The 12230-nt window shown below is 35.0% G+C and overlaps 1 protein-coding gene and 1 long non-coding RNA gene across 2 annotated transcripts in view; both read right to left on the reverse strand.

The window, feature by feature from the left end:
• Window positions 1-12230, reverse strand: part of LOC148068094 (uncharacterized) — a 145922-nt gene that overhangs the window by 92044 nt on the left and 41648 nt on the right. The window lies entirely within an intron of this gene.
• tbx15 (T-box transcription factor 15) overlaps window positions 1-12230 on the reverse strand; it is a 29347-nt gene that overhangs the window by 15183 nt on the left and 1934 nt on the right. Inside the window, exons 2-3 of the mRNA XM_087804421.1 lie at window positions 6713-6929; window positions 4656-4757 (exon numbers count right to left, since the gene is read on the reverse strand). Of these exons, the coding sequence (XP_087660547.1) occupies window positions 4656-4757; window positions 6713-6929 (319 nt within the window). The remainder of the gene's footprint in view (window positions 1-4655; window positions 4758-6712; window positions 6930-12230) is intronic.

Here is a 12230-nt window from a genome sequence, read left to right on the forward strand (position 1 = left end):
TCACAGACGAGTAACTTAGCGAAGTTTTATAGTTAGTACTATTGTGTTGTTGTTTTTCGTCGGGAGAAGAAATTAACTTCAAAAAGTATACATGTGTATTTTTACTAAAATCCATTATAATATATCGACAAAAATGAAATAGACTTTGATTAAGTTTCACATTTATTGGCTGATGTCGAGTCATTTAAAATCTAGAGGGTAAAACTAATACTTTTTTTAAAATGTTTTTATTTTAATCAAATTCCAAATATCAATCGCTACCATTTCTGGTTGAAAGTTGCATTTTTGTAAAATATTTTAGATTTTTGTTTGTCATACTTGTGCATTTCTCTGTGATTTTTAGGTGAAATTGAAAAAAACAAACCCCAATTTAATTATAAAATAAATAATATATATATATATATATATATTAGATTTGTTTGTCATAAAAAAAAAAAACACATTAATTATAAAAATTATATACATTTCTGATGCATTTTTGCAAAATATTTTAGATTTTTGTGCATTTCTCTGGGATTTTTAGGCTAAATAGAAAAAAGGTAGGTAAGTAATGGTCATTTTCAAAAACAAACAGTTTAAATATATACTTTAAAAGGCAAAGACATATAAAAAGATTAATTATTAATTAATATATATATATATACATACATACACTTCTCTGGAATAATGAATCCATCATATTAACTCAATATAACATACAATATAATAACATATTTCAGAATTAATTCAAATTGAAAATATATATATTTTAACAATAGAAAATGGTTGTGATGTGTTGTTTTTGAAGCACACAATCACACACTGTCACACACAGGTTAACGCACACAGTCTCACGAAGAGAGTCGGACAGTTCCGTCCTGGTCCTGGTCCTGGTTCTGGTCCTGGTCCTGGTTCTGGTTAGTAGCGCGAGTGTTAAGAAGAAACCTCGGAGCCAGGACTGGAAATGTGATCAGAGTCGTTTCATCTTCTCATGAATGTGTGTCTGGCAGCGACGACTGGACTTTATGTGACGCGAGGATTCTTCTGTTCTACACACTCTACACAACTTTAACAATGACAACCTCAGCGACACACAACAACACTGTCGTTTCCAGGTCACCTGAAGGTCATGAAGGTCATCGTCATCATTGAACTTTGAACTGACCCTCAACATGAAAGAGTGTAAATATCTGCAGATGTGTGTAACTTCAGTGCACTAATAATGTGAGTCATGTACCTGTGTGTGAGTGTGTAATGATGAATGTGTGTGTGTGTGCGCGTGCGTGCGTGCAATGATGAACTTGTATACGTGTGTAAGGATGAAATCTTGCATATGTATGAGTGTGTATGAAAGGATTAAGTCATACATTTGTGTGTATCTGTTTGTGTGCGTGAGTGGTTGTGCATGCATGTGGGAGGATGAAGGTGCGCGTGCGTGTGTGTGTGTGTGTGCGTGTGCGTGTGTATGTGCGTGTGGGATTATGAACTTGTGCATGTGTGTGTGAGTGTGTGCGTTTGTGAGGATGAAGTTGTGTATGTCCATGTTTGAATGTGTAATGATGAAGTTGTGTGTGTGTGTGTTTGTGTGTGTGTATGTGTGCGTGCGTGAGTAAGTGTGTTTGTGTATGAGGATGAAGTTGTGTATGTCCATGTTTGAATGTGTAATGATGAAGTTGTGTGTAAGTGTTTGTGCGTATATATGTATAATGATGAAGTTGTGCATGCGTGTGCGCGAGTAAGTGTGTTTGTGCATGAGGATGAAGTTGTGTATGTCCATGTTTGCATGTGTAATGATGAAGTTGTGTGTGTGTGTTTGTGCGTATATGTATATGTGTAATGATGAAGTTGTGCATGTGTGTGCGTGAGTAAGTGTGTTTGTGTATGAAGTTGTGTATGTCCATGTTTGCATGTGTAATGATGAAGTTGTGTACGTGTGTTTGTGTGTGTATATGTGTAATGATGAAGGTATGTGTGAGTGAGTGTGTTTGTATGTGTGTTTGAGGATGAAGTTGTGTATGTATTTGTGTGAGTGTGTGACGATGTGTATATAAGTAAGTAAGTAATATTTGTCGAGCGCTTTTCTAGACCAGAGTCACAAAGCACTTAAACAATCAAAACAATGTATGAGTGTGTGTATGAGTGTGTGTGTGTGTGTGTGTGTGTGTGTGTGTGTGTGTGTGTGTGTGTGTGCATGTGCAAGAGGGTCCACATAAAAGAACATGGATCTATAATGATCTGGTACCAACGAGACTCAAAAGTCAAGCCCCCCAAAAAAATCCAGTGGCAATAAAGAGCAGATTTCCAGATATTTCCATATACTTCCAGATCCTCAGAGACAGTGACAGTCGATCTGCAAAGCCTTGTGGTTTATTCACCGTCAGGAAGAAAATCCCATTTAAGTTTAACAAGATCTTCAAACGTCCTCATGAGGACTCGGTGGACGAGCAGGACGTCTGTGAGAACCTCGTCATCTAGACAGTTTCTTTATAGTTTAACAAATGAAAAAACATGTTTTGTTGAAGTATTTTTATATATATTTGTCATTAAAAAGTATCTGCGTGTGTTTGTTACCCCTGATCTTTGTCTTACAGGGAAATACATCAGGTCAAGGGGGTAAAAGACCCCAAGACATATCAAATACATTTAATTTTAATTACAATTTAAACCATATTTAATACAAGTAATGCAGTATTTTAGCTCTTATCGTTAACGTAGGGGGCGCAGAAGACACCCCTGAAAATCCAAATATGTCCATTTTAAATAAATAGAATATTTAATACACATTAAATAAGGATTATTTCCATAATATCATCTCCTTTCGACAAGTGTACGACCCACAATCCACATGAATTTACTCTTCTCTCTTTTTTTGTGCCTTGTTTTTCAAATTCTTATATATACACAAGAACGCGTTAAGTATAAGTAAGTATAGTTAATTATAAAAGTGTTTTTATTTTTATTTTAGATGAGATATTAAAAACTATAAAACAGATTGTTTTGATGAATTCTCTCACTGTGTGGGTTGTTCGTCGACGAAAAGTACTACACAAGTAAAATTATTATTATTTTTATTATATTATACTATGAATGGTTCTTGAAAAATATGTGAGCAGTTTGTTGTCAAGACGAGTAACACAATAATAAATGTTGTTACGAAGTGTTAAACAACAGAAATAATTCCATATATAACTTTAAAAAAGCACATTTATTATGCGTTTTTATACTTTTTTAGCATTTGAAATATCGCTGATGTGATTTAAAATGAGCTACTATTAAAGTCTAAACAAAAACACGTTTTCATCGAATATTACTTTTAATTATTCTAACCACGTCGACCTGCAACTGGAGAAATTGAAAAATGACTTTTTTTGTTACGCATGTTTCTAAAGTTAAGTTGGTTTAATTAGTATAACTGGTAGAGATGAAGGAGGTTTTTACGATTATAGTGTTTTATATGAAGTACTCCTGTCACTCAATGAGTAGTTCATGTCCACGTTGAATATGTTGGAAGAATAAAGTAAATAAAAGAAAGAAAAGGTTTTCAAACTCAATCACAAAAGGGTTAAAACCCCTTAATCTGTCAAATATGTTTGAAAAACAAAATAAACATTTACCAGGAATTATGAGTCTGATCGTGATTTAATCTTTTGATTCTTGGAAGCTTCACTTAAGTTAAAATTTCTGTAAAATTCCTTCATCATTTTTATCTTATCTTAAACACTGGACTCACTACAGGTCGCCTTGATAACATGAACATGAGAGTTTGACTCGTGGCATGAATCACAATCACACCTTGAAAAAAACTCATAAAATAACAAGCAAAATAAAGAATTAAATAACAAATAAAAATAAAATAAAGAATTAAATAACAAATAAAACTACAAATAAAACTACAAATAAAATAAGAATAAGATAACAAAATACGAATAAAATAAATAAAAGAAAGAATTAAATAACAAATAAAACTACAAATAAAACTACAAATAAAGATTAAATTAGAATAAAATAACAAATAAAATAAGAACATAACAAATAAAATAAAGAATTAAACAACAGATAAAACTATAAATAAAATTACAAATAAAATAAAAATAAAATGAAAATTAGTATAAAATAACAAATGAAATAAGAATAACATAGATTAGATAAGATAGACTTTATTAATCCCACTGGAGATCTCCTTCAGGAAATTGTGTTTCCAGTTCACAGCCGACGATAGTTTCATAAAAATAAGAACAAAGTGCAAATAAGAGACCAAAGTTCAAGGGACGACAAACTCTCCCGTTTTGCTCTCATAACGCCAGACGTTTGCTAGTGGAACGTGGCCTCGACTCCATCTTGTTTTCCCCTCATTAGACCCGAGGCTCAGAGAGTGATTCTATTAACAGGCGTCTCCGGCGTCGGTCCAACAGGATGATGAATGCGTTTCAATCTCGTCTCTCTGGCTCAGACTTCAAGAGTCCAGGCCAGGATATCAGTCTTGAGAAGTGTCTCGCACAGGAACGCTCCAGAAATGACTCGAAAATAATCCACTTTTTCTTTCCCCGTGACTTTAACCAACGACTGGTGGATCTATCGTCTCGTAATTAAAAGTGTGTCTTCAGAAGCGAAGGCTTTAAGGTTTGGGTCGTTTCTCTGGTCAGTGCAGGTTTAAAAGATGAGAGTAGAAAACTCACCTGTATCTCTTGTTATCCACCGGCACGATGTCCATGGCGATGTAATACTGCTGGTGAGGGTCCAGGCCTGCGATCTTGACCCTCATGGCAGGAAACATCCTCCTGTGGAAACACAAAAATACCTTCAAGTTCTAGAATTATTATTTAACACTTGCAGACCCTGAACATCAAGTTTTGTTTAAGGGACGTTAACGCGATGATTTAACTTTTTAAAAGTTATACTGATGTGCTGATCCAAGAGAGATATGAAAAAACACAACACATTATTTATAATTTATTTTATTAATTATTAATATTTATTAGCTAATCTGCAGTTTTATTTTACTATTTGGCTCTCTCTTTAGCTATTAATTAAATAAATACATTTTATTTTTACAACAAAAAAACAAATTAAATACCTATAAATAATGACTAAAAACAATTAAATAAATACAAATATATAATTATAACTAAGTAAAAAGGGTGAAGATACGTAGTTCACAAGACAAAACACCATTTATTAAAAAAAAGACAAATGCTGGATTAATATTGGGTTAAATTAATTAATTAAATTTAAACGATACGCAAATCTTGAACTAAATTAACTTTTATAGCAAATTATTTTATTATAATTATATTATATAGTACTAATAGTAATTACACATTTAATTTTAAAGGTGCCTTTCCTGGACACTCAAGGTAAATTATTATTTAAACACATTTTTTTTTTTAAATGTGTATATTTACTTATTATGTCTTACTATTGTCTTCTATTCTATTGTCTCTATTAAATTAATAGTGATCGTCATGGAAATACATTTAATATAAACAAAAAAACATTAATATAGATGAACAAAAGCGGAAAAAAATAAAATATATTTAATATAAACAAAAAAAAACAATAGATAAAAATGGTGGGAAAAAAATACATTTAATATTAACAAAAAAAACAATAATATAGATAAACAAAAGTGAAAAAAAAATGAAGTATATTCTTTTAAATTGAATATAAACGCACTGATTAAATCTAATGATCAATAGAAATGATTTGTTGAAACACTTGCTGCACTAACGTTACTCCTCGACGTCTAACTTCAAACACAGCTTTCTCCCTTTTCATTAAAAAGTCGTAAATCGTGTCCAGCTAACGAGCAAAGGAAGGAGGACTGTTTTCTTTTCCCTCTCTCTCTCCTTCCCTCTCTCTCTCCCTCCATCTCTCTCTCTCCCTCCAGGATTTACGGTCGCATTATGAGCAGCGGGGGCCCCTGAAGTCACCCGGCGACGGTCCTGGCCCTTCTTTTCCTTCTGCTTCAGCGCAAACATGACGGCTCTGGTTATTTACGAGCTGATCAACAACGTTCAGCCAATTCATAAAAACCACCTTAAAAAGTAGTTTATAACGAGTCCAGCCAGTCGAACAGAATCAAAGAGACGGAAAGAAAAACCTTATTAAAAAATGCTGCACCAGGTACATATATGTTTGTAATAAACTAACACCTAGTGCTAATAATAATCATAATAATAATGAATGATGATGATATTGATATTAAAATTGACTTTTTTATGTGTATTTATTGCACGTATTTGTCTCGTTATTTTACATAAAACTTAAGATGCGTCAAAATAAAAGTTGAATTTACATGCAAAACTCTACTCTGCTTGTTATAAAAAATGTAAAAAGCGTGTGAGCCAAATACTTTCTATATATATATATTTTCAAGTTAAACTAATATGTCAACCTGAGCGAACTCTAGAACCGCGGGAGGAAGTGTGCGGCACCCCTGGGTGCGCAGAGGTGAGCGGGGTTCTTTCCTGAGGTGCCGGAAAAGGTTAAAAACTCCTGAACCCCCTTTTTTTTCTTTTTTTTTTTCTTGGGAGTCTCGGACTGAGAGAAAAAAAAACGGTGGAATTAATTAGAAGCGGCTGTTCTTGTTTTCAGACACCCGAGAATAACCTGCTGCTTAGAAAAGGCCGTGAACGCACCGCGGCGGCGACGGCGCATGCGTGAGCGTTAATTGATTTTTTTAAGGTAAATAAAAACATATATTTAAAACAATACGTTAATATTTGAGTCTGACCTTCCCGCCTTGGTGATGATCATCTCGGTGCCGATGTCGTGGAAGCGCTTCCACAGGTCCGCGCACTGCAGCTCCACCTGGATCTCCTCCATGGACGCGGGCGGTGAGGGGTCGCAGGGGTCGCAGGGGGCCGGGGTGAGCTCGGCAGGTGAGCCGAAGGAGCAGGACGTCCTCTCGGCCAGACCTTCTCCGTCCGAGCCGGGACTGGCCTCGGAGTCTGCGGGAGAAAAAATGAAGACATCGTGAGCAAGGTCTCGTCTTTTTTTGGCAGGAGGAACGAACGCCCTCCAAAGTTTCTGGTCCGGAAACTTGGCAGGAGGATCCCGGCGGTTCTGGATCTGGATCTGCCGATCACCTGCACCGGGATCCCCAGTGGAACCACCAGGGGCTCGCCACAGTTCTTGGCTCCAGTCAAAGCTGGACTAAATGCTGCGTGAAGTCTTTTTGAATCGAGATGGAGGGATTTTTTTTTTTTGGTGAAGGAGGTCCTCTGGGAGGCGTTGAGAAAACCAGAGTTCCTCTCAAGTGCTCCTCCTGGAACAGGTTTTTACAGACGCACCATTAGGAGTCATCAACACGGTCACTAATGTCAGGGAAACGGTGCAGGATCCAGACCTACAGGAGAGGTTTCCATCAGACGTTGTATTAAAACATCTGATGGATTCTCCTGACGCCTCGGATCCTTTACGCATGAAAACCCGTCATGATGTTGCGTCGAAGCTCAATAAGTCTGCGTGTTCAGACAGTAATAAAGCACTAGTTATGATTAATGATATATATATTTGTTTTCCATTCATTCTACAATTACAGAGACGTGTTTATAAAGTGTTTTCTGAGGAAAAACAGGCGCATCAGTAGCTCAAAATGTAAAATAAAGGATGAAGGCTACTGCAAAAATAGAGTTATTAATAGTTTTTCCCCCTTTTATTTCTAATTCATTAATTAAACTGTATATTTTTAAACCGACTATTAAAAGAAAATAGGTCAATTTATGAGATGAAGTAAATGTATGTGGAAATTCACCTCAAATAACAATAAGTTGATTAAATAAATATGGACATATTCGATAAAATATATATTTGACAGTTCGATTCAGCTATAAATAAGATTCTAAGGCTCTATAAATAAGGCTCTTTTATCATTAATTTAGTTAAAAAAAATTGAAAAGAAAAACTATCCAGGAACGTGTCCGTGTATAACCGGTTGATAATATATAGGTTTGATAAAATGTACACGTTAGTGAAACGATGCAAAATGTAAATTATTGTAATTCAAATAAACGCTGTGTTATTGTTTAAAATAGAAAAGTGGAACAACATTTAATTATTTTTAAACAGTTTTGATGTAAATTCCGCAAACACTTGCTACTATATGACATCGTATTTATAGTTAATATTAGTTAATAAAGCTTTTAAATGTAGCTTTTGTCACGCCGTGTTTTTTCTTTAATAACTATTATTTTTAACCGATTTTTTTTTTTACTCCATTGTCAGAAAGTTCGTTGTTGGTGGAATCTGCTCCACAAACATATAATAATACAGATATAATTACATTTAATGACGTCATATTCGCGTCATGAGGGAGACGTGTAGATTTTATTTTGCTTTCAATACTTCAACAATGATAAGTTCTAACTGTATTATACGATTCAATACTGCATCTAATGAGTTTTTTTTACTCAAAGAAACAACGTGACTTTTCTAATAACTATATTTGGAAAGTGATGATTTATTCATCTGAACTCAATATCCTCCCTGCATACATACACAAAGATCAACATATGTTTGCGCTTATTTCCCAGAAATAGTTTTACGAGTGAATATTGGAGCGTCACTGAGCAGCAGCGGGATTAAGTCAAAGTTAAATGCAGTTTAATAAGGTATTATTTATTAAGGCCTCGGCACCAGGAAGGTGGACTTGGCAGACAGAGGGCAAACAAATATGGTTGTGCAAGCGTTCGGAGTCTGGACTCTGTCCGAGGCTCGACTTGTTTTTTTTGGTTTGGCCCCTCAGGAGGGAGGGGACCACAGGGGACATTTCTATTGTCTTCATGACAGTGTTTAAGAGACACGAGGGGATTTTTTGATGTCAATAATTGGTCAATAAATGCGACATAAGGGCTCAAAGTTACTGGAAAATGAAGATACATTTTTTTTAAATAAAAATAAAATGAATTACAATTTAACACTAATTACAAAAAATTACTTAAAAAGAGGATGTCAGAATTAAAAATAATTAAAATTAAGAATGATTTTTTTCCTGCGTAAAATAAGTGTTTAAGAGACACGTGGGGATTTTATTGTGTTAATAATTGGTCAATAAATGCAACATAAGGACTCAGAGTTACTGAAAAATAAAGATATAAAAAATGTAAAAATATATAAAATAAAATTAATAACAATTTAATACTAATAACCAAAAAATTACTAAAAAAGAGGATGTCAGAATTAAAAATAATTAAAATTAAGAATGGTTTTCCTGCAGCAAAATAAAATATAATACTAATAACAAAACGATTCTTGCGTTAAAGTGAAATTTGATAAAATATATAAAAATAAATAAATTACAATTTTAGACTAATAACAAAAAATTACTTAAAAAGGGGATGTCAGAATTAAAAATAATTAAAATTAAGAGCGATTTTTCCTGCAGCAAAATAAATTTGCTTTAAAGTGAAATTTGACGTCAAAGTCAGTCGAAGCGAAGACTTCAAACTATGTTTGCTCACATATGCTCTATAAAATTGTCAGACACATTAGAATTTGATCACCGTGTTGCCCCGGCTGTCATAAAAATCGCATTTAATGAGGAGATAATAGAGAAAGATTAACGAGTTATGTGTCGATAAGGATTAAAGTCCATGTCAGTAGACAGAGAGCCGCCCGAGGGGTATTTGCACCCCCGGTACTCCTCTGAGGGGGGAGAAGGGAAGACCGTTATGAGGCGACCCATGGAATCAGGTTTTTTTGGCAGAAGCAACAGGGACCTCATCCAGCCTGGTGGACTCCTCTGTCATCGGCCCCGGAGTACCTGTCCTCATAGCACTCACCGGCGCACAAACACACTCGTCCAGAGCAAACACCCCGAGAGTGCGAGCGGGACAAACAACACCTCAGTGTGAGACCGGATTGTCGTCGTCGGGTCCAAACTCCAGGGGCCCGGTCGGCCCTTCACGAGAACACGGAGGACACTTAACAGCCTTTGGATCCTTGGATGTGTTAGAAATAAGAAGAAGAAAAAATGTTGAGCAGTAATGAGTCGGTCTCGCGCACAACTGGCCTCTTCAGGGCAAACACACGGGGGCCTGTATTTGTGTGGTTAGGGGCCCCAATCAGCTAATGCCAGGCCTCATTAAACTGGGGGGCGGGGGGCCAAAGAAAAACCCAAGGCTCTGATTGAGCTCAAGTATCGACCGAAGACCACAAATGATGTCCTCGGAGTCGAAGCGGGATCTAAACCAGATCCAGATAGAGTTTTAAATCGAATCAGAAAGACTTTTTTTCTTCTAAAAGAAGGTTATGACCTTTACAGTAGTTTGGCCTGTGATTGACGGCTAGTTAGCTTAGCCACCTGCAAGGCATGCTGGGTAAAAAAAACACTGTACATCAAAGTGAACTCAGTGTTTATAGGAATCGAAGTCGTTTCCCAGAATGTATTTTAAAGATGAAAAGGTTTTATGCTCTTGTTAATTATTTTTAAATTATAGTTATATGATGATACATTGATTTATAACAATAATATTGGTGGTAAATGTTATTTATTCTAAAGGTTGCAACATTGTAAATTATATAAGGAGGTACATAAGCCATCTTGGTATGACTTTGATAAGTATTTGTATTTATTTCATATTGAAATGAAAGTAAAGTATACTCTCGAAAACAACCTTTATTAAGTAAAATTAAATTAAATAAATAATAAATTAAGTAACCAGTTAATCTTTTCCTTCATGCATCTCGCATTTGTAAAATGAACCATTTCATTTCAGCGCAAATAACCGTGACAGTAACCTGACCTGAAACTTGACCACCTGTCAGCCAGACACGCTCCATCGATCTTCCTGGATGATGAAACTTATATATATATATAGTTATATATAGTTTTTTTTATTAAAATAACTTTTCTATACTAAATATTTACATCGTTATATAACGCTAACGATGTCAAATGTGTGTTTATTTATTGATAATTACCTCATTATTATTGTTATTAGTATGTGTTGTTAGTGTTGCGTGAAACGTATATTAAATATATATTAAAACATTAAAATGGTGAGTGATCGTGTGTTCATGTTGTTTTTTCGTTTTTCTTTTTACATCGGAAATGTTCTGCGCTCACTTCGCCAGTAAATCCTCTCAGGCGTTTGATTACAACACAAATATACTATTTATTATAACAAGTCGTTAACCGACGGAAACCTTGCGGGGTCAAATATAAACGTGTTTTTTTGTGAGGTCTGAAGAAAGTTTCGCGATTATTCGACGTTAAACGCCAGTGTTTCGTCCTCGTCCTCGAGCCTAATAAACCTGTTATACGAGCAGGAAACTTCCAGCCCTGGACTGGGAAGGGAGTCGAAAATATAAAACTGCGGCCCTTAAGGAGTCCCCTCTAAACCACATAATCTGACCACAGAGACTCGAGTGGACCCCGATCACGGGGACTTGGAAGTCCACCCGGACCTGATCCAGGGGACCTGCCAAGAAACCTGCCCGCTAATAAGAGAGAGAGAGAGGGGCCAGTGGGGGCCACACAAACCAGGGACCGTATTTAAGAGCCAAGGAAATAAAATAGAAGAGTAAAAAACCTGGAGGATTTACGGAGCTGTGAAACCAACACGAGCAACATGAACGCCGGGAACTTTAACGACGTCTAAAGCTTTTAATTGTAAGTTATTATTTGTGAACTTTAAAAACAAACACGTCGTTCCCACTTGTCAGCAACTCTTGGTTTTTTTTTTTATTTGGACGTTTAAACGTCACCAGCTTTGTCTCCGAACCACGTTTCTAACCTGACACCTAAAAACAATTATATTTAATATAATGTTGTGTAATTTATAAAAGACGGTCATTAAGATAATAAAACACGCAACAATACTGTTTTTTTTAATTCACCATTGATTGGGTTGAATATCATTTTTAAATACACAGCAAAATAGAGAAAAATAAACAGCAAAATAAATTAAATATCACGACGCCTTTAAAGTACTGTTTTTTGTTTGAAGTGTATCGATTTAGGATGATAATGTGGCAAAAATATACATTGTATGAATAAGTTAAAAATGTAGAAACACTTCGAATTATACACCTTTTTTTGTATTTGAAAGAAGGTATATATTCCGTTGCAATTCGGGTTTTTCTGACCACATTTTATCATTTAAAGCGGCATCTCTGTCATCGTTGTGCTCTTATTTAATCGTTTTTTTTATTAATATTATATTAACCTTTATAGCTGTTAATTTGTCATTGTTGCTTATACTTTGATCAAACAAGTTCACGATATTTAAAAATATATATTTATCGTA

Source organism: Callionymus lyra, chromosome 12, assembly GCF_982586985.1.
Source record: "Callionymus lyra chromosome 12, fCalLyr1.hap1.1, whole genome shotgun sequence".
NCBI lineage: Eukaryota > Metazoa > Chordata > Actinopteri > Syngnathiformes > Callionymidae > Callionymus > Callionymus lyra.